Here is a 22,881-nt window from a genome sequence, read left to right as displayed (position 1 = left end):
TTTTTTGTACATATTGAAATGGAGCTTTGATCTTATTGATTTCAGAGTTCCCTTCACTGATGTAGATTGCAGCTACCCATTTTGAATGGATTGTCTCTGCCCTTCCATAAGGTCCATTAACATAATGTTTTTAGAGGCTTTCCTTTAGTGTCCTATACCCTGATTGTCCATTTGTCATTCTTCACCTCGTCTTCCAATTGCACAATTTCTTGGTGTCATTTTTTACTTCAGTTTTTCTTCTGAGTCTGTTATTGTTGTATTGTTTTTACATCGACTACCTGCTTCTTTTTTGTCCTATGAGATACTGATTTTTAATTCTTTAGAGATTGTTGTATTTTATATCTCGCTATCTAATACTTCTCAGTACTAGCAGCAACACTGATATATGATCTTGTTATTTGATATTACAAAATTTTTAACAAATATTTGTTATTATATGATCTTTCCATTTGACTTGAAGCTGAAACCTTCCATATGTGTGGTTTCCCTCATTAGAAAGTGATCCTCTTGAGACCAGACACTCTAACTTTTCTATGTGTATTTCTAGGGCTTCTCACAATGTTTTTGCACACAGTAAACATTTTATAAATGCTTCATTTACTCATTCTAGAAGTCATTTATAGGTCATTCATTTGGCAGGTAGTCCATTCAAATGAATGTACTGATTTGGTCAATAGATACCCTTCATCTAGTCAGTCCCTGTTTGTGAATGTTCGTATCACATTAGTTCAGGCAATCACAGATTTATTCTGGAGGCTCTCTCATGTTACAATCAGCAAAATGGTTACCTAGAGAACCTCACCATGGAAGGAAGTAAGTCAGTATATGTGGCAAACATCTCCTTGCCCTATGTCTTGCTGAATATTTGTGATCAGAGGGTTGCTGGACAATTAGTCCTATTGTTCTATCTTTCAAGGAAGCTTGAATAATTCAACACTTTGTTGAAAAGTGGTTTTTTCTACAGTATTAAATGCTTTTTTTATAATCACACACTCACATACACAACTTTACTTTGCCATGTTTATAAATTTAAATCTTTATTTACAATTAATGCTTTACCTCTGAAATGATGAGGAAATGGCAGATAAAAGGCATAAAATTTTATTTAATTGTAGTTGTAAAAATTTTTTTAATTAGCATCCAGGAGTAAGTATATAAGAGGAACAAAAAAGCTTAAAAAAAAAAAAAGTTTTGGATCTCTTTTTGTACTTACCCAGGCAAAATAATTTCACTTCTTTTTTGACCATGGCGATCAAAGATTTTTACAGTATGGTCAGCTCTAAAATAATATTAGAACACAAAAATATAAGAAGTTTAAAAATGAGACAGTTCCTTTCTTCAGGGAGCTCACACTCTATTATGGGATACAACGCACATGCATTTAAATACATAAAAAGTAAATACAAAATAATACTAAGGAATTTCAAGAGGGAGAGTCCTAGAAAAACAAGAAAGGGCCTGTGTAGCAAGAGGCACCCCACCTGTGTTTTGGAAGGAAACAAGGAATCTATGAGACAAAAATGATGAGTACTTTCCAGATATGAGAGCTCATTTATGGAAAGAAATGGAAGCAGGAGATGAGATGTTGTATACTGAGAATAGTTACTAGTGTGCTCTGAATGGAGCAGTGTACCAAAAGGGAGGGAATAGGAAAAACAAGAAACATAAAACTCAGATCATAGAGAGTTTTATATTGCTTTTATCAATTAATTTAATTATTTTAAAAAATAATTTAAATTAACTAATAACTCATAAATTAAATCAATATATACATTGATATTAGGCTTGATATTAGGCAGAATTGTTTTATTCTTATAAATACAATTGACAAGACTTGTTTTCTTACCCTGTCACTGCTAGGTAGTTTCCTAATGTCTTTTGCCAAGTGAATTGTAATGGAGCACCAAGCCAAGACCTTTCTAATAGAGTAAAAACTTTCTGAAAAAACAACAACAACAAAAGTTTAGTATCAGATGTTCAAAATATATATATTTCAGGGTCCATTTTGAAAAAATATTAAATCAATACAATGACAATACTGGAAAACATGCATTGTAACCTCATTAGGAAAACTACTCCCATAATCATTCTAAACTAGACATTAACTTTAAACTTCATCCAGGGGATTTAGGAACTGAAGGACAAAAGAACTTTGTTAGAAGGCAGTTTCAATTTAAGTTGGATGTATGGTATCTACCTCCCAAATACCAATATAGATAAGACTTTATACCATATTGAAATTTTTTTTTTTTCTGAAGCTGGGGTTAAGTGACTTGCCCAGGGTCACACAGCTAGGAAGTGTTAAGTGTCTGAGACCAGATTTGAACTCAGGTCCTCCTGAATTCAGGGCTGGTGCTCTATCCACTGCGCCACCTAGCTGCCCCAATATTGAAATGTTTTATAAAGCATCATATCATTAATTTTAGCAATATAATATTAGCAATTCAAAAATTACACTTCAACTATGAAGTTAACTAAATTTGTGTCATACTTTTTTCCCTTTCAGTTATATTTTGTTCATTATTTATCACTTGGCAAATTCTTCATTTTTCCCTTCTGTACTGATCCATTTGCCAAAGGCTCATTTTTTCCTTTTTTCACCCAGATATTCTCCAAACAAAGCAGCAGTGACATAAGAGGCTTGGAGGCACCGCCTACTAGATGTGTAAATTCACTGTAGTATTGGGGTGTTATCTCAGTTTCTTAGCAAAATGGACAAATGGTGATCATATGATATGAAAAAGCAGGTATAAAAGCCTGAAGTCAGTAAAAATGATTTCGTGTGGGTCCGGACAATGGCAACATATTGTACTCTTTCAAAGATTAAAAATGGAACATTATAACCAATGAAGAAAGAAGTTAAAAGTATTCTATGAGAATACCTTTGATAAAATTACACTATATAATACCTCCAATGTACATAAAATTTCTTAATTTTTTTTAAATTTCAAGATACTTCAAGAGTAGGAATAAGAATATTTAGCTTCTAATTTCAACTTTGTAACTTTGTATTATAATCTTTGTGCTTAGGTTTCTAATGTTAATACAGGGATAATATTTGTACTATCTATCTTATAGTGTTGTTTTGAAGATACTGTAAACCCATTATAAACAGGAAACTTTTGACCTTTACTCTTAATATTCTATTATGGTTGTGCATAGGCAGGTATGGCAAATCGTAAAAGAATCCAGGCCTTGGGGTCAGGAGACCCTTGGGCTAAAAGTGCACTCCTGGCACTTACCTGCTGTGAAAGTATAAGTAAGGCACAAAGTCCTTCTGAGCTTTAGTTTCCTTATCCGTTAAATGGGGATATTAGTATACCTACCCATGGGATTATAGTAAGAATCAAAGTATGTGGAGCATATGAAGTGCTTTGTACACTTTTAAAGGATATAAAAAGTCATTTATTATTGCTATCCATGCTAACAAAAGGGAATATTATCATGGATTCTTTAAGGCTGTGTATAATTGAAAAATAGAGTGATTATTTATTTTTCTAGATAGCCAATAGATGATCGGTTGCTTTTTTTCCCTTCCATGATCCCACCAGAAGGATAAGGAAACTATTCTTCAAAAATTCACTAAAAAGCAGCAGATTAAATGCGTTATTTAAGGAGTTAAGGATGAGGGTTCTCATGCAAAAAAAATGCCGCTTAGATTCTGGGGTGTATGTTCAATGAGGATAATGGATCTTTATAAGAATAATTGTGCTATGAAAATGAAACGAGATAATACAAACCCTATTTTGAAGGTGGGAAGAATGTGGCTAAATCAATCCAGTATAAATCAGAAAATGTAAAATTTCATGGGAAGTGCCGTAAAACGGAATCTGCACACATGGATAATTGACAGCTACTAAGCCTTCCCGGGCCTTTCTAGAGCTAACAAAATGGGATTTAGCGTGTGCGGTCTGAAGCTATGCTTTCCCAGCTGTGCGCCGGGGCAGGTCGGACTTGCTCCGCAGACCAGATTCCGAGTCTAATTTAGACACTTTTGACACCACAGCAGAGTAGCCTCACTTAGAGTTAGTTATCAATCCAGTTTTTTTTTTTTTTTACTAGAGATGTTCTGTGACACGCTGACTGCTCTTCACACCTTTCAGGCGTTGGGACGGCTGTGTGGATGCGCGGCTCACTAGGAGACTAATTCCCTGATGCTCGCTCATCCATCCAATAAAGGGGCCTGGCCTGCAAAGTCCTTCTCCTAGGGCCGCGGTTCTAGCATTCAGGGGCACGGGAAGGGGGCGGGAAGGAAACAATAAAGTCCACTTCTCTCGTTTGACAGAAGAGGAAACTGAGGCCGAGAGAAACTGACCATTTCTCGTTCACATAGGTAGTCAGTTGCAAAGGTTGGGTTCGAATTCAAGTCCTGCAATTAAGCGCATACTCAGGGCTCCGCTTCCCCTGCATCCTCAGCAGCTCCCTTCTCGCGCTCTGCTCCCAACTCTGGAAAACCCCCGGGACCGACGGCCCCATCGGGAGGGGGAGAGCCCCTTTTTGCTCATCTTCTTTCCCGTGGGTAACCTAAGCCGTGCTGCTCCCCCTCAGTTAGCCGCGTCATCCCCAGGAGAGGCGGGGAGGAGGACACGGCCCCCTGCCCGAAAGGCGACCGGGTGGGGGAAGGAAGGGGAAGGACGGGACGCCCTGCTCTGCCTCCCCCGGGGAAGCTCGAGGTATTTACCTTCATTATTGGGCTCCAGCCGCCTCCCGAGCGGGCCACTGCGCAGAAGCATACCTTCCTCAGAGAGGTGGCGGCCGCGTTCCCGTCACCCAGGAGATTCTTCAGGGCAGCCAATCCGAGTGGCCAGACCGGAGGAGGCGGAGCTTTCCGGACGCGACAGTCGGAGTTACCGCGAGATTTTGCGAACTCTAGACGAGCGACGTAAGCGAAGGTGAAGGCTAACGCAAAGCCTGGAGGGGCGGGTGTTGAAGGGGTCACGCGATCGAAGCGAAGCCTCGCTATAGGACAGAAGGGCTAAGCTCTGGGGGCGAGTGGCGCGAGCCCCGGGGCTGCATATGCGCAGTGTGTTCAGCTCCGTGAGGCAGCGAGCGCCGCTGGTGTCTTCGGAGTTTTCTCTAGCAGGATGAAGGTGCCAAGTGACGGTTAAACGGAGGCGGGAAGGGGCGCCCCGGCTCCTCTCCCTGAGCTCGAGGGTGTTGCTCTCCCGGCCCCGCTGAGGGAAGCGGGCCTAGCTCGTCCGCCCCTCTTCCCCGGCCGCCCCTGGCCGGGGTGGGGAAGGGGTTCAGAGGGCCGTCGTCCCTCCCCTCCCCCCCGTCCCCGGGACCCTGCGAGACTTGTGACTTCTCCCCCGTGGAGCGAACTTCGCCCCTTCCGGTGTTCTCGAGGCCTCAGTGTTTACCCCTCCCGAGTACCGCCCCTCTAATTAACTGCCGGTGGTCCTGTCGCGACCCCCTCCCCAGCCCAGGTCATTTTACAGACGGGGAAACTGAGGCAGACAGGATCACACAGTTCCTTCCCCAGTTTTTTTTCCCCCCGTTCTTTTTAACATTAGGAAAAAGCTACGTTTCATGTCTCTTCAGGTTGGAGACTGATCATTGAAAATAATCAGATCTTTGTTCTTGAGTTAATCTTGGGACCTGCTTTTTTTTTTTTTTTTTTTTAGCTAGCCTTGGTCTAGTCTTAACTCCCTCACTTTTTGTAGTTGATAGAAAGACCAGATGAATTGCTCAAAATCGTGTATGTAGAGAAGACAGGCAGAGTTAGAAATCATTTCCAATACTGTTCCAAGCAGGATGGCTGGTCTTCCACGAAGGTTACTGCAGAATGTTCCTTTAAAAATCCTTGCAAAGCCTCTTTCATAATGATTTTAATTTTTTATTTTTGGGGGATAGCTTAAGTCTTTAACCATCTTAGCACACACACACACACATTTCTATACTGTTTCTTTTCTATTAACTTATTTTCTACAGAAATAATATTCTATGTCTTAATGCTGTGCTTTTCTTAACCCATTTAATGCATCTGTATTTTCATTGTATTTTTTTTCAATCTCACAAACCACCTTCAAAATAAAGTATGACACAAAACAATGGATAAAACATTACATTGTTGTGTATGTGTCTGTATATACAGGACATATGTATTTTCCTTTCAGTATAGTGCACCTAGTAGTATTTTTTTAAATAAGGAAGCTTTAGTGTATTAGAATTTGAGCTTGAAGCTTGAATTCTCAAATTATAAGCTAACCAAATTTCAGAAGTTTTCTGAATTGTTGTAGAAATGCGAATTATAGTATGAACTTGAACTTTCAGTTAGTATGAGTTTTAAGCATATTTGTGAGAAAACTTGGGAGCGTAATAAAATCTCCGTAGTAATACAGATTGCACAATTTTGTGCACAAAAGTTGCACAATTTTCAGGACATAAAATGGTTAATTATTTTCTTTTCACTTGTAAGAAATCATCCTGTTTTACAATTCTGAGCTAATTGGCAGGTCCCTGGTTCTGATTGAGAGATGGAGTGACATGATCAGAGCATGATCCGGAAATGAACAAAACAAAACCCTAGCATAAAGGGTTTGGGACTCAGTTTTGGATTTCCAGCATTACTTCAGTATTGAACTTCCATTGCTGAAAAACTATTATCCACAAAATTAGGGATTAATAATTTCTTTTAAAGACCTTTTTAATGTGAAATATGTGAAATGCACATTGAAGAGAAGTTTAGACGTTTCTACTTGGTATCAGAGGGTAGAACTAGTTGTTTCAAGTAGAAATTGCAAATCTTTAGACATAAACCTAGTTTTCTTTAGAGTCACTGTTGTAAACCTGGGGCACACACACACCAGAGGAGTCCATTGATAATCTAGGAAAAAAATGCATATTTTTTCCCACTAGCTTTTAAACAAAATTTAGTATTTCTTTCAATTATAAGCATAGGCAACAAATTACAATTGTTTTATCACTACCTGTGACTTTGTCACCAATAGAAATCATACATATACATGTATATGTGTGTATATATATATATACATATAAATAGCTTTTTATTTTTCAAAATTCATGCAAAGATAGTTTTCAACAATCACTTTTGCAAAACCTTATGCTCCAAATTTTTCTCCCTCTCCTGCCCCAGACAGCAAGCAATCCATTATAGGCTAAACTTGTGCAGTTCTTTTAAAGATATTTCCACATTTATCAGGCTGCACAAGAAAAATCAGATCAAAAAGGGAAAAAATGAGAGGGAAAAAACCCACAAAAGTTGGAAATACTATATTGTGATGCACATTCAGTCTCCATAGTCCTTTTTCTGGACTGGCTCTATCACAAGTCTATTGTGAATTGCCTTGAATCACCTCATTGGTGAAAAGAGCCAAATCCATCACATTGATCATCACATTATCTTGTTGCTGTGTATGATGTTCTCTTGGTCCTGCTCACTTAGCATCAGTTCATGTAGGTTTTTCCAGGCTTTTCTGAAATCAGTTGAAGACAAACATTTCAGAATCTACATATGAAAGAATAAAATGGTGAATATCGACTGTCCATATATATATTTCTTCCTATCTTACAGATTATCTAACTCATAAATGCCACCTAATAAATATGCTGATTAATATTTTGTTTCTATTCATTTTGATATTTTCTTTCTACTTATCAACAAAGTTCTTAATATAGAGAACAAAAAAGACATGAAAGCGGGAAATGGAGAATTGAGTTAATTTTAAAAGTTAATATATTGTTTATTTCAGTCAAAAATTGTTTTCTAGCACATTACAAAGGTTTTAAGCGTTTTAAACATTTTGAAGTATTGTTTTTTAGTACAGTTTACTTACATGTTGCTTTAGCAGTTTGGTAAGAGTCAATTCTACCACTTAACTAGCTGTTTGGCTTTGACAAACTATTTGACCTCTTAAGTCTCAGTTTTCCTTAACTGTAAATATGTCATAATACCTATCTTGTTTATCTTGTAAAGTTGTTGTAAAAATGCCAATGTAAATTTAGTCATTCATAATTTTGGTTTCAAATTTTCTAGAAAATGGAAAGCCAAAGAACATAATTGAGCCATTTGATAAAAAAATTTTAAATTCTTCTGTGTTCTGAATTCCGTGTTACCATCAACATTTTTTCTAGGCAGTTTATATATATATATGTATATGTGTGTATATATATTTATATGTACAGTTTTATTAATAAACAATGAAAATTCTGGCAAAAACAAATAAGGTATCAGAAAACCAGTGTTCTGATTGGAAGGCAAGTAGTGTCACATGACTTTTAGGCAATCTGATGCATTTGTGCTCTTTCTATATCACTGAGATTTTCTACTAATAAGAGATAATTTGCAATTCTATCTTTTTTCTCCTTCAGCAAGTATTTATTCTCTTAGAAAAGGCTTTGCTTGGTGCTCCTATACAGTTCAAGTGGCAGAAAGCACAAGGAAATTATATTGCGGTTACAGGGTAAGGTAACCAGCATGTTAAAAATTACTGTCATGCTATTTATTTGATATTTATGTATATAATAATAATAGATATAAAAAGTAGTTCAAAGGATATTTCACTTACAGAATTTTATATTTTAAAAATCTGATATTGTATTTTTAGAGCTGATCATACAGTAAAAATCTTTGATCGTCACGGTCTAAAGAAAAATGAAATTAGTCTTCAGGGGTAAGTATAAAACTAGAATCAGGATTAATTTTCCTATAATGTATAAATATGGAATAAATAAAAAGGTACATTTTAATTTGGTTTGGAATGAAGAATTCTGGATTTGCAAATCATAGCTCTTATATTTATTAATTTTGTGACCCATGGTTGTTACTTCATCTCCCTGAGTTTCATTTTGAAAGATTGTATGATATAACAAGGCTGTTCTTTTATTTGATTGCCTATGTCAGCCCCCAAACCTTCTTTTAAAAACATTCCTTAGTCAGTACCTGTTACTTTGCCACCAATAGAAATCATGTGTGTGTGTGTGAATAATTTCTGAAACTTTCCTTTCCTTCTTGAAGCTTTTCTCCCTGTTTTCCCCTGAACACACCTATCCTCCCTATCTGAGAATCTTAACTTTTTGACTGAGAAAATTGAAACCATTTGATATAAATTCCATCTTCAGTTTTCATCTCAAAACCTTGCATCATCATCTCCCATCTCTCTTTTTCCCCCAGTACTGAAAGAGGTAGCCCTTTTCAAGACCAGCCCTTCTCTCTCTCTCTCTCTCTCTCTCTCTCTCTCTCTCTCTCTCTCTCTCTCTCTCTCTCTCTCTCTCTCTCTCTCTCTCTCTCTCTCTCTCTCTCTCTCTGTATATATATATATATATATATATATATATATACTTGATCCATTCCCTTCCATATTCTCCAGCAGAATTAGTCCTCTAATATTCTCATTCTCTTGAAGTTCTATGTAAATGTCATATGAGAAAATACATTATAGATTAAAATTCACAAAAACAAGATGTTTATTTTTTGCAGTGAAAACAACCTCTGCTTTTATTTTATTTTTTTTTAATCAGTGAAAATAAGAGAGTATTCTAATGGGGCTTCTATTCATGTCCTGATGTCTTGATTAAAACCTATTGGTTTCTACTGAATGAAGTAAAACAGTGGTGATAGATTGTCATTATCCAAGTGGAAAAATTGAAACCAAATTTAAACAAACACTTGAACCTTTTGGGATATAAATATAAAAAATTTAGTAGAAGAGAATGGCATAAAAGAAGATGCAAATCAGAGCAGATTAAAGATTGACTTTCTATGAACTCTTAGTCCCTACTACCCTGGAATGCATTATGATAAATTATAAGTAAAAGAATGGCACTTCATTTGTTCAGCTACTTGAAAGTTTTAAAATAAGTTTTAAAATATTCTAATTATGTTCACATCTCTAATTTTTAAAGCCCCTGTGTTTCTATGGATTGGGATGTAGATGGAGACACATTAGCAATAATTGCTGAAAAATCTACCAGCATTTATTTGTGGGATGCCAATACAAATAAAACTAGTCAGTTGGATAGTGGCATGAGGTAAGAAAAATTATTCTTTAAAAAAGGAATGTTTTATAATTGTATTTGTTCACAGGCTTCCTTAATTCTATAGTATTGTTATAGGAATTTATAAAATCGTAGAACTTTATAGAGTTGGAAGGGACATTGGGTTCATATATTTTAGGCCTTTACATTTTCAGAATTTCAGAATTAAAAGAGATCTCAGAAACTATCTAATTCAACTGGTACGAGAACCTGGAATAGTTAAGTGACCTGCCCAGGATCACATAACTAGGCAATGGCAGAACTGGAACTAGACTCCTGGTTTCCAAATTCTTAATTCTGACTCTTTCCATTTGACTTAATAATTATGTTATACTTTTATTTTTATTTATTTATTTATTTTTATTCATTTTTCCAAATTATCCCCTCCCTCCCTCCACTCCCTCCCCCCGATGGCAGGTAATCCCATACATTTTACATGTGTTACAATATAACCTAGATACAATATATGTGTGTAAATACCTTTTTCTTGTTGCACATTAATTATTAGCTTCCGAAGGTATAAGTAACCTGGGTAGATAGACAGTAGTGCTAACAATTTACATTCGCTTCCCAGTGTTCCTTCTCTGGGTATAGTTATTTCTGTCCATCATTGATCAACTGGAAGTGAGTTGGATCTTCTTTATGTTGAAGATTTCCACTTCTATCAGAATACATCCTCATACAGTATTGTTGTTGAAGTGTATAGTGATCTTCTGGTTCTGCTCATTTCACTCAGCAACAGCCGATTTAAGTCTCTCCAAGCCTCTCTGTATTCCTCCTGCTGGTCATTTCTTACAGAGCAATAATATTCCATAACCTTTATATACCACAATTTACCCAACCATTCTCCAATTGATGGACATCCATTCAACTTCCAGTTTCTAGCTACAACAAAAAGAGCTGCCACAAACATTTTGGCACATACAGGTCCCTTTCCACTCTTTAGTATTTCTTTGGGATATAATCCCAATAAGAGCAATGCTGGGTCAAAGGGTATGCACAGTTTGACAACTTTTTGGGCATAGTTCCAAATTGCTCTCCAGAATGGCTGGATTCTTTCACAACTCCACCAACAATGTATCAGTGTCCCAGTTTTCCCACATCCCCTCCAACATTCATCATTATTTGTTCCTGTCATTTTAGCCAATATGACAGGTGTGTAGTGGTATCTCAGAGTTGTCTTAATTTGCATTTCTCTGATCAGTAGTGATTTGGAACACTTTTTCATATGAGTGGAAATAGTTTCAATTTCATCATCTGAGAATTGTCTATTCATATCCCTTGACCATTTATCAATTGGAGAATGGTTTGGTTTCCTATAAATCAGGGTCAGTTCTCTATATATTTTGGAAATGAGACCTTTGTCAGAACCTTTCCTTTTAAAAATATTTTCCCAATTTGTTACTTCCCTTCTAATCTTGTTTGCATTAGTATTGTTTGTACAGAAACTTTTTAGTTTGATGTAATCAAAATCTTCTATTTTGTGATCAATAATGATCTCTAATTCTCCTCTGGTCATAAATTCCTTCCTCCTCCACAGGTCTGAGAGGTAGACTATTCTCTGTTCCTCTAATCTATTTATGATCTCATTCTTTATGCCTAAATCATGGACCCATTTTGATCTTATCTTGGTATATGGTGTTAAGTGTGGGTCCATATCTAATTTCTGCCATACTAATTTCCAGTTTTCCCAACAGTTTCTTCCGAATAATGAATTTTTGTCCCTAATGTTGGTATCTTTGGGTTTGTCAAAGACTAGATTGCTATAGATGTACCCTTTTTTGTCCTTTGTATCTAATCTGTTCCACTGATCTACCGGTCTATTTCTTAGCCAATACCAAATGGTTTTGGTGACTGCTGCTATATAATATAGCTTTAGATCAGGTACACTTAGACCACCTTCCTCTGAGTTTTTTTTTCATTAGTTCCCTTGCAATTCTCGACCTTTTATTCTTCCATATGAATTTTGTTGTTATTTTTTCTAGGTCATTAAAATAGTTTCTTGGGAATCTGATTGGTATAGCACTAAATAAATAGATTAGTTTGGGGAGTATTGTCATCTTTATTATATTCGCTCGGCCTATCCAAGAGCACTGAATGTCTTTCCAATTATTTAAATCTGACTTTATTTTTGTGGCAAGTGTTTTGTAATTTTTCTCATATAATTCCTGACTATTCTTTGGTAGATGGATTCCCAAATACTTTATACTCTCAACATTTGTTTGGAATGGAATTTCTCTTTGTATCTCTTGCTGTTGCATTTTGTTGGTGATATATAAGAATGCTGAGGATTTATGTGGATTTATTTTGTATCCTGCCACTTTGCTAAAATTCTGAATTATTTCTAATAGCTTTTTAGCAGAGTCTTTGGGGTTCTCTAAGTATACCATCATGTCATCTGCAAAGAGTGATAGTTGGATTTCCTCATTTCCTACTCTAATTCCTTGAATCTCTTTCTCGGCTCTTATTGCCGAGGCTAGCGTTTGTTATACTTTTATATAAAAGCCTTCATGCTGTAAGATATTCCTTTGCTTTGAATGAATTAGGGGCTCTGATTAGCTAATAAAATTTAAAACAGTGCTGTGGTTTCATGAAATAATTTTTTTTTTTTTGGTGGATGCAGAGCCATAGAGTATCTTGAGCCTAGTGTACCTTTTCTGAAAAAGGAGTACCTGGGATACTACATAGTAGGGACTCACATGCTGTAGTTTTGAGTAGATAGAGTTGTAGAGTGTGCCATAAACTTGACATTGCTTGCTTGAAGGGACCCATATGTGATTAGATGTGCCCAGAATCTACTTATTAAAGTTATTAAGTATATAGGTACACGTAAATTGACGTGATGAGCCAGGCAAGAAGTCTTTTAGTTGCTGTGACATGGGTTGGAGAAGCCCATATGAGAGATGAAAAATAAATAATATCTGTGTTCTCATCATATTCCTGTATAGGAGTGCCACTTTAAGACCTGCCTGGGTTTCCGGCTATTTCCAGTTACTGTTTTGATAGAAATTATCTGAGAATCCATTGATTATGTATTCCAGTCAATCATGCAACTAATTAACAAGATAGAGATGGGAGAAATCCTCATTTTATTATGCTCAGTGTGGGCATCATTGAACAAAAAGTTTGAATTCTTTGCCATTGGTTTTAAAGTACATTATATAATTAGTTCTCCATTATATAAACAGGGTGAGTTCAGTGAAATTTCAGGGAGCAAATCAAAGATAATGATATGTTAAACTGTATGGATTATCTGCTGTCTAGAGGAGAGGGGAAGTGGGAAGAGAGCAAGAAAAATATGGAATACAAGGAAGATTTTTATCAGGTAAAACAAAAAACTAACCAGTAAACTCCAGATTTGATACCTCAAACTCTATTTTGCAGACTGGTTAGGACATTTTCATCTATAAGTAAGAGATGATAAGCAACTTAAGCCAGAAAATCTCTCATCAAACCATAAAGAGATAACCCAGAATTCCCTACAGTTGTGGCAAGTTTCCCTAGCTATTATCCATGAATAATAGATAGTTTTTCTATTCTATTAGGGAGGCAGTGTTTAAATGACAGTTTAAATGATTATTCTTTGGGAGACACATGAGGTCATAGTAGTCATTTTCAAATGGATATTATAATGCTTAGTACATGACTTATTGTATTAAATATTTTTGCTTTAAATTTGTATTCCTCTATTTTGATTTGGTAAAGGAAGAATTGGTACTGGCTTGTGACTTTTGAATTTATTTAGTTGAAAAGCCCAAAAGTACTTTGTACCCAACTGTACCTGGAAAATGGGGCACATCAAAGGTTTGAGTACTTTAGATAGTAAGAAGCAGACTAAGCAGTTTTGAAAACTTTTAAATCCAGTTTGCCTACTTAAAAAATTAAATATCTCAAGCCATTAAAATTCACTGAATGATTAAGGAGAGAGATGGGAGTAAGAAATAGTAAAGCATGAGCTATAACCATCTTGGTCCTGTAAAACAGAAATTTAAAAAAAATGTATCTTATAGGGTAGAGCCACATCTGGTTACAGTTGATCATCATACAGTCTTGTTACTGTGTACAATGTTCTTTTGGTTCTGCTCACTTCACTCAATATTGGTTCATATAAATCTTTTCAGGCTTTTCTGAAATCAGCCTGCTTATTTCTTACAGAAAAATAATATTCAATTACATTCATATACTGTAACTTATTCAGCCATCTCCCCAGCTGATAGGTATCAATTTGCAGTTCCTTGCCCCTTACAAAAAGGGCTGCTAACAAACATGTGTGCACATGTGACTCTTTTTCCCTCTCTTATGATTTCTTTGGGATACAGATTCAGTAGTGAGACTGCTGGGTAAAAGGGTATACATATTTTGATAATCTTTTGGATATAGTGTGGATTTGTGTTTTTTTTTAAATTAAAAAAACCTTTTAGACCAATAAGTTATATGTTAAAATTAGGTTAAATTTTAGAATGGACTATTATTAGTCCTAAATTAAAAAAAAAGTTAATTATTTTTTGTTTAATAATTTTCCCCAGTTGCATGTAAAATAAATGTTTACATTTGTTTCTTAAAACTTTGAATTCTGGATTCCTTCCTTTCATCTCCACTCCTCAGCTTCCCATTGAGAAGACACATGTGAAATTGGGCAAAATATTTCTGTTAAAGTCATGTTGTAAACGAAAACAGATTCTTGTCCCCACTTTGGGGGAAACCTCAAGAAAAATAAAGATTAAAAAAAAAGTATGCTTCAATCTGTATTCAGAAACAATCAATTTCTTCTCTGGATATAGATGGCATTTTTCATTATGAATCCTTCAGAGGAGTTGTGTATCATTGTGCTGCTGAGAATAGCAAAGCCTTTCAGAGCTGATCATCCCACAACATTTCTGCTTTTCATTTGTACGCAGTACATTTTACTTTGGTCTTTCCAGGTTTTTCTGAGAGCATCCTGCTCATCAAAAAAATGCTAATTATTAGAAGCCAGCATAGCCTTCTTGCTGGCTCATCCTTGTTAGCTGAGAATATGACCTTGTATTCTAAATTATATTAGAAAGTATCAATCATTAAAACAATCAGTGCTGGCTGGGAAAACAGGTGTTAGATCAGTGGAAAATGGGAAGCAACATATAAGTTTAAGATTTGGAAAAAGACATGTCTTTTCCAGACCCCAAGATATGTGTTCTCAACATGTGGACTGGATAGATGAGAGCCAGGTCAGTTCTATATATTCCCACAGTTGTTCTATTCACCCATATTCTGGGAATTGTTTGCCATGGGGAAAGCAAGGGGAAACAGGATCAGGTTCCTATTATTTAGTTAATTTATAATTTTCCTTTTGAAGAAATATCAAACTTTTCCTATACATTAACAAGGAAAATTAAAGAAAATTGATTAATGAGTATTGATAATGAGTATTAAGTCTTTCAGTTACTGTTTTAATGTAATTGAGTTAGCTTTTTCATTTAAGTTCTGCCATTTGGTGCACATACAGTTAACACTGTTATTGTTTCATTATCTCTTGATACTTTTAAACATAATATAGTTACCTTGTTTGCCTTTCAAAGATTCTGCTCAGTTCCCTTTTCCCCAGTGATTAGAAATCATCAATTCTGTTAAAAGTATTTTCTCCCCTTCTTAGCTAATAGGCTATTAATTTTGAGTATAGGTTATTTTCCTTTGCCTTTTGATATATTCCATTTTTTCCCTTTTCTTATAATGAAACTGTCAGAGAAAAATTTCAGAACTCAAGTATTACCCAACTATTACCCAAGAAGCATGGAGGGATTTGCTAGGAATAATCTTTTACTGTATATGTAGGGAGAAGTCATCTGACTGAATTTTTCTGAGCAATCTTTCTAAGTTTTATTCAAACTTTTTATTCACTTGCAAAAAGAAAGGAAATGCAAAGAAAACTGGCATTAATACCTGAATGGAATGTCCTCAGATTATGAGCTTCCTACAGCTAATTTCTCCCTCCTTTATTAGCCAGGTCATGTTTAATGTATACTTAGGATAATGGAGTTTAGTTTTGCTAAGAGAAGTATTTATTTCCTTATGTATATATACAGTTAGAGTAACCAAGTTTACTTGTGTTAAAAGATACTCAGTCCCTTAGACTTCTTTGTAACTTGCTTTACAATTCTGGTTGGAATTCTTCCTATCTGATCGGATCTGATCTCTTTCTGGTAATGAATCCATATCTGGTGCTGTAATCCAGTGAAATGGACAATGCAAATGGGTCATTTTAGGGTTAAGATATGCCATTAAAAAAAAAAAAAAACCAAACTAATAATCCCTAGCTAAAGAATTCTAAGATACTAGAAAACAGTTCACAAAAGATAAAGCCTTGCCTAAGGAAATATCCTAGAGTTTTAGGAGCTGTGAGCATCCTAGAGCTATCTTTATGGAATCCAGAAGACCCACAGCTGGAGAGCATATCATTCTATCTGGGAGCCAGATTAAATCAAACTGCTTCAGTTCACTATATATTCAGTTTGGGTTCACTATAGCTTCAATAGGCAGTATGAGTGAGGGTAAGAGTGGGTGTGGTTGGGGGTGAGTATGAATGTGTGGGTATGGGTGTTAACTCAAGTTCTAAGTGGGCAAATCCATCTGTCCACTTCTAACTAGCAAATGACTCAGTTATGTTACTAATTAATAAATCAATATTAAACACCCATTGTGTGTTAGGCACTGTATTAAGCACTGGCACACAAAAAAGGCAAAAGTTCTGTCCTTCAGAAGTTTACAATCTAAAGATAGATCACAAGCAAACAAATATATACAAAACAAGCTACACACAAGATAATAAGGAAATAATTAACAGAAGGAAAGAACTAAAATGAAGAGGGGTTGGGGAAACTTTATGAAAAATGGAAGTTTAAGTGAGATATGAAGGATTCCAGGGAAGCCAGGAGGCAAAGAGTATTCTAGGCTTGGTCGAGAGCCTCTGTAAAGTGTAAGAAGCTTGGGAAGGCAGGAGGGGCTAGGTTAAAAAGGGCTTTGGATGCCAAATAGGGCATTTTATATTTGTTCCTAGAGATAGTGTGTAATGATATGATCTAGTATATGACATCACTAGAGAAAACATGCTTGTTTCTAACTCAGACCTATGGTGCCCTTTGGTATAGGGGTTTGGTAGGTGATACTTGCTAATTGTGGCTCAAAAGGCAGCTGAGAAAATTAGCATTCTATTGTCTGCCAAGGCTGGTATAAATAAAGCTAAATCCATATCCAGTGGCAGGAGAAGACACCAAAGTAGAGGGAGGTTGGCAGTGGGGAAAAAGAAGAGAAAGGAAGAAATGAGAAATGATTTGAAGTCAGTGGTCCAGTGGATAAAATGTTGGACCTGGAATCAGAAGGCCTGAATTTAAGTCCAACTTCAGAAATTAGCTGTATGACCCTAAGCAGCCTTCTGCTTCAGTTTCCTCATTAGTAAAATAAGGATCATAATAATATCTATTATGAGAATCAGTGCATATCCACACTAATGTGAGGATAAAATGTTTTGGAAACTATGAAACCTTATTATAAATATTAGTTGATAAAAGACCTTTTAGTTGGCAGCTTTGAGTAATTTCTTGCTTGAGGGCTTTGCTAAAAATCTACTAATTGTACATTAAAGACAGCTGAGCAAGAGCTACTAAATATAAAGCCTTAGCCAGGATGGTGATTGAGCCTTTGGTGAATAGAAGAAGGCAATGGGTAGTTTCCCAGAGCAGTCAAAAGAATGACAGAACAGACAAGCCCAGAAAGTATGTATAATGGGGGGAACTGCAGAGAATTCTTTTTTTTTTTTTTTTTTTTTGTACTTCTACCAGTGTCAAGAGACATCAATTTTTTTTGGGGGGGGGGCGGGGGGGGGGGGGAAGAGGCAGGTTGGTCTTTTGTTAGAGGAACAAGTAAGAGGATTGGAAAGATGGCTTATTTCTCCCTTGAATATTAGAGACTGATGTATGTTGAATGTATATAAGAATTTCAAAGGGAAAATATTATGGAGACATATGAGAATTCTGCCATATATTTGAAAGTTTGAAGGTTGGAAGTGTCTCAAAAAAAAGGAAAGGAAGAAGGAATACTAATCTTTTGCAGCTTTATAATAGGAATTCTGTTTCCTATATATTTTTATATAATTGGGATCCCTATATAATAGGAATTTCCTGTAAAGATGGAACATCTCACTGGGAAGAAGCTCTCTGTGCTTCAAGGAATGACATCAGGAATCTTCAAGTATTGTTAGGAAAGTGGTCATCTAGTACTGATCAGGTAAAGAAGAAATAGGGAGTGATCACTGGTGATATGGAAATATCCAAGGATTTGTTGGCAAGTACTACTTAAAGTTGTACTTATCAATATGCAAGAAATAGTTTACAAATAGGTTTTATTTTATAAGGGTATCTGAAATGGCACCTGAGCATCAGATAAAATTTTTATAAGACTATTTATACAGTCTCTAGTTTTTTAAAAAGATATAATTGATTTTGTAGCTGCCAAAAGGGAAGAGTAAAGATTTACATTTCAAAAATGAACTTATAATATTTATAGTAGACTAATGCAGAATAAGAAGGTTTACATATCAAAGATAGCAAAAGGATAAAAATTGCTTCAAGTCAAGTTGTAAAATGATTTAACAAATCCTGAGGTGAGTTATTTTGGAAATTAATGTTCTAATAAAAATATCTTAGAAGTTCTTTTACCCTTAAACACTTAATCATGTGGAGTAAATTATTGAAAATCTCAGCTAAATTTCATCCTATAAGAAAAACCTCAGCTTTAAAATAAATAAAATAAATTGTTGAGGCAAATAAAAAAAGATATTAAAAACTTAGGACATAGGTCATTCCCTGCCCAAGGGTGCCAAATCATTGTTATATCAATAGTAGAGTAGTATGCTGTTTTCCTGAGGCAAGTATGTGTGGCATATGGTGGAGAGATTTTTGAGACTCATGAAACCTAATGACCACCATGAAGTCTGGATGATTCATGGGACAAATGATATTTGCATAAAGAAATAAAGAACAAGGACATCACACTTGTTAATTTTGAATTAGTTGTATTTACTAATACCAGCATAGTACAGGAATATAAAACTAAGAAACATAATCTGACTTCTGATTTGTGGGTTCCATTCATTAGAACCAGATGAAATACAAGGATCTGAAATAACTAGTTTTATGATTGCTGAGACACTTGTCAATTATTATAAAAAAAAACAAAACACTAGCTTTACCAGAGCCCCAGCCGCTTTTATTTCTCATTGATTGCAACAGCTCTGATGCCTCAGCTGCCATGTAGGAGGTACTTGCCACTGGCATTGATCTTGCCTCATTTACTTCTGTGTGAGAGTCTTTAACATGAGGAAGTGGAGATCCCTGCTAATCATCAAGGGAATAGGACACCCCACACTGGGTTGCCATAATTAACATAGAACACTTAATTGGTGATGTGGCAAAAAAAGAAAAAAAATTGCAAACGCAGCTGATGATGCCAAGTGACTGTCTGGTTGCAAATTTAATGATATATTTAGAGTCAGACCCAAAGAATTGGTTTTTCACTGAGATGAACGATGTAGGCAAGTCTAAGGCTTAAGTGAAGAACAAAGGAGAACTCAAAATCTTCTATCGAAGATATCCTGGAGAATGCTGTGGATATAGTTCAATGTAGAAGTTAAAAAAGTTAAAACCTTTGGAAGTCTTTCATAGGAATTTTTTTTAATGAACTAGTTCATTAAATGATCCTAGTTCAGTTCATGGAAGTTAAAACTATGCAAATGGGCAAACCAAAAAGCATCATTATTAATGTCTTGATGTTGCCTTATAAAGAGATTTTTAATTGAGCTTCCCAGGGATCTGAACTGTTTAACATTTTTATTGATGATTTAAAATAAGTGCTAGGTCAAATCTGCAGTTGTCACAAGATTAAGAGAGGTAGCTCACATGTTGAATGACAGGGTTTTGGAACATCTTGATGGACTAGAACATTTGACTACATCTAATAAGATGAAATTTATTCTGTGATTCCAGTGGATTTGTGATGTCATCAGGCTTGGTTCACCTTCCAGAAATGTGACTTTCCATTCCTCCATACTTCCTAAACCTGTTTAACCTTTTTCCTGACCAGAGAGATTAATGGTGCTGCTAGCTAATATTTACAATTACAATTATTATCTTACTTGGTCCTCATAACATCCTCAATAAGGTAGATATTATTATCATTTCTCATTTTACAGATGAGGAAACTGAGGCAAACAGGTGAAGTTGTTATGATTCTTATAAGGTACTAAGATAGTAGAATTGATAGAGACAATAATTATCTAATATAGCATGGTTCAGTATGATTGATCTGATCCTACAAGGAGATGTTATGGGCCAGAATTTGAAACAAGGTACTAAGTGGAATTGAGGTTAAATCTAGTTTAGCATTGATTTAATCCTACAACAAATAATGGTTTCCTAGTGATGTAATGATTGGTGTGTGCTCAGTGTGGGGCATATAAGCAAGAAGCTCTCAGGGCCAGACCCACAACCCCACTCTTGGAGGCAGAGACACATTCATTCCAATTTTCACCTTTGTGCTGGCTGGAGGCTCAAGTGAAGGAGATAAGATTTTGATGGAAACAATAAAAGATTTGGACTTTAACTCCTGGCTGCATTTGAGGTGATTATAACACCGAACTGAAATGAAGGCTGCCTCCAGAAGCCCCCCAAGAAACCTGCTCCCAGAGAACATTACATTTTTAGAGAAGAACATTATATGAAGTGACTTGCCCAGAGTCAAAGTTTTTTTAGGTTTTTTTTTTTTTTTTAATGTATGTGGGACTTCTGACTCCAGGTTCAGCAATTTATGCACTGGGCCACCTAGCTGCCTTATATTATTTATAACCCAGGGACATGGTATGAGTGATCTAGCAAAGCAAACTGAAGGAGTAGATCTGAGAGAGAATAGAGATAGCAGAGAGGAGGATGTCATATACTTAGATATGTACATGTTTCCCACAGTATAATCAGCTATTTGAAGGTGTAAGGACCATTTCATTTTTGTGTATCCATTGCTTATAACAATATGTTTCACTCATAGGAAATACTATTCATGAGATATAGTCTAACCACTTATCTTTTGGATATTGGCTGTCAGCCATATATTTGTGTCAGTTTTGTTTATATCTTAGTGGAATTATATTTGATCCAAAATTTTTTTTCTCCTTGTGATATTTTGCAAGCAAAAGTCTTTTTTTACTTATATATGAGTAATCTGTTTTGTAGTCTGTAATTTTTTTCTCTTCCTTTTTTGGATAAGCTTTCACAGTTCAGAGTTGTGAAAAATACCTGATTTCATTATCTTCTTTTTTCTAATGCTCTTGCAACACTTATATTTGATTGCATATCTATTGTAAGTTTTTAAATCATAGATATGTGTATTGTGTGTGTGTGTGTGTGTGTGTGTGTGTGTGTGTGTGTCTGTAATATGTCAGACGCTGGTCTAAACCATATTTCTGTCACTCTAATTTCCAATTTTCCTGATAGTTCTTGTTAAAATGAGGAGTTCTTCACTGAGTTATATTCTTTCTTGGGTTTATTGAACCCAAGACATTGATTCTTGCTTATTTAGTTTAGCTTACTTGTATATTTTTTCTATTTTTCACTAGTATCAAGTATTTTTTGTTTAATAATGATTGATTTTATGACATTTCAAATCTATAAATGGTATTTCTCTTTAATTCTTGAGATTCTAGAATTTTTGGTCCAACAAATGTTTTGTTATTTTAATCTAGCTTTGCAAAATATTCCCTTGGTAGGTTTATTGGTATAGTACTAAGTATATAAATTAATCTATACATTGTTATTCTTCTGAAATTCAAGTGGTTTGATCAAAGCAATGAATCTCTTTTGGTTTCAATGTATAGTCTTATATTTGGTTTCCAAAAATTATTTTCAGAAATGAGATAAAGGAGACACATCTATGGAAGGGGAAACATGTTATCTGAAAAAAAAACCTGGAAGTTATAGAATACTATATACTAAATATGAGTCAACAGTGTAATTAGGCAGCTCCCAAAAGCTAATGTGATTTTGGGATATATTAGTGCATTAAAAGAATCATAACTTCTATAGAATAAAACAATCACATTCCCATTGTATTCTGCCCTGGTGGGATTACATATCAAGCATTATGTATAGTTTTGTGTGCCACATTTTTGACAAATGATTACTATGCAGAGGAGTATCATTAGATTGGTAAGGGACATTGAGATCATGCCATATGAGTTCTGGTTGAAGGGATAGGACAGGACGAGAAGAATTTGGGATCATGAAAGCTATCTTCAGATGTTCAAAGGGTTATTGTGGAAAAAGAATTTGATTTATTATCCAGCTTGACTTCAGAATTACGGAGGAATTACGGAGAAACATTTTGGCTTATTAAGAAGCAGCCCTTTAGAACAATGAGAGTACTCTAAGTGCTTTGAGAAGTTGGGGTTCTCTCCTTACTAGAGATCTTCAGAATAAAAGATCATATAATTACTTGCATTTTTTCTTTTCTTTTCTTTTTTTTTCTTTTTGGCTAGGTAATTGGGATTAAGTGATTTATCCAGGGTCACATAGCTAGTAAGCTTTAAATATTTGAGGCCAGATTTAAACTCGACTCCTCCTGACTTCATGGCTAGTAATCTATCCACTGTACCATTTAGTTGCTCCTCGGAAGTTATTTGTTGAGCTTCTTATAGAAAGATTTCTTGTCTAGGAATAATAAGTTGGATAAACTCTCAAGTTACTTTCAACTCTGAGATTATGAAAGACAGCAGTGTTCAAGAAGAGGCATTGTTAAAAGCAAAGGGCCACCACCTCTGAAGAAGTGCGGACTATAGAAATGTAAGATCAGCCAAGCACAGTTGCTCTA

General features: G+C 35.5%; 2 protein-coding genes across 4 annotated transcripts in view; one reads left to right on the top strand and one right to left on the bottom strand.

The window, feature by feature from the left end:
* The window catches only part of WDR19 (WD repeat domain 19), a 67,383-nt gene extending 62,584 nt beyond the window's left edge, over positions 1-4,799 (bottom strand). Inside the window, exons 1-3 of one of the 2 annotated variants that reach the window (XM_074274426.1) lie at positions 4,682-4,799; positions 1,847-1,938; positions 1,214-1,279 (exon numbers count right to left, since the gene is read on the bottom strand). In XM_074274426.1, coding sequence (XP_074130527.1) covers positions 1,214-1,279; positions 1,847-1,938; positions 4,682-4,687 — 164 coding nt within the window. In that variant the 5' untranslated portion in view covers positions 4,688-4,799. The remainder of the gene's footprint in view (positions 1-1,213; positions 1,280-1,846; positions 1,939-4,681) is intronic. The other variant, XM_074274425.1, reaches the window with a different exon arrangement.
* A 72-nt stretch (positions 4,800-4,871) lies between these two features.
* The window catches only part of LOC141545636 (WD repeat-containing protein 19-like), a 128,156-nt gene continuing 110,146 nt past the window's right edge, over positions 4,872-22,881 (top strand). Inside the window, exons 1-4 of one of the 2 annotated variants that reach the window (XM_074272773.1) lie at positions 4,872-4,892; positions 8,332-8,423; positions 8,568-8,633; positions 9,865-9,990. In XM_074272773.1, the coding sequence (XP_074128874.1) occupies positions 9,878-9,990 (113 nt within the window). In that variant the 5' untranslated portion in view covers positions 4,872-4,892; positions 8,332-8,423; positions 8,568-8,633; positions 9,865-9,877. Of the gene's footprint in view, positions 4,893-8,327; positions 8,424-8,567; positions 8,634-9,864; positions 9,991-22,881 lie in introns of those variants that run through there. The other variant, XM_074272774.1, reaches the window with a different exon arrangement.

The sequence above is a fragment of the Sminthopsis crassicaudata genome, chromosome 6 (assembly GCF_048593235.1).
Source record: "Sminthopsis crassicaudata isolate SCR6 chromosome 6, ASM4859323v1, whole genome shotgun sequence".
Classification (NCBI taxonomy): Eukaryota; Metazoa; Chordata; class Mammalia; order Dasyuromorphia; family Dasyuridae; genus Sminthopsis; species Sminthopsis crassicaudata.
This window is presented reverse-complemented; position numbering and strand designations above follow the sequence as displayed.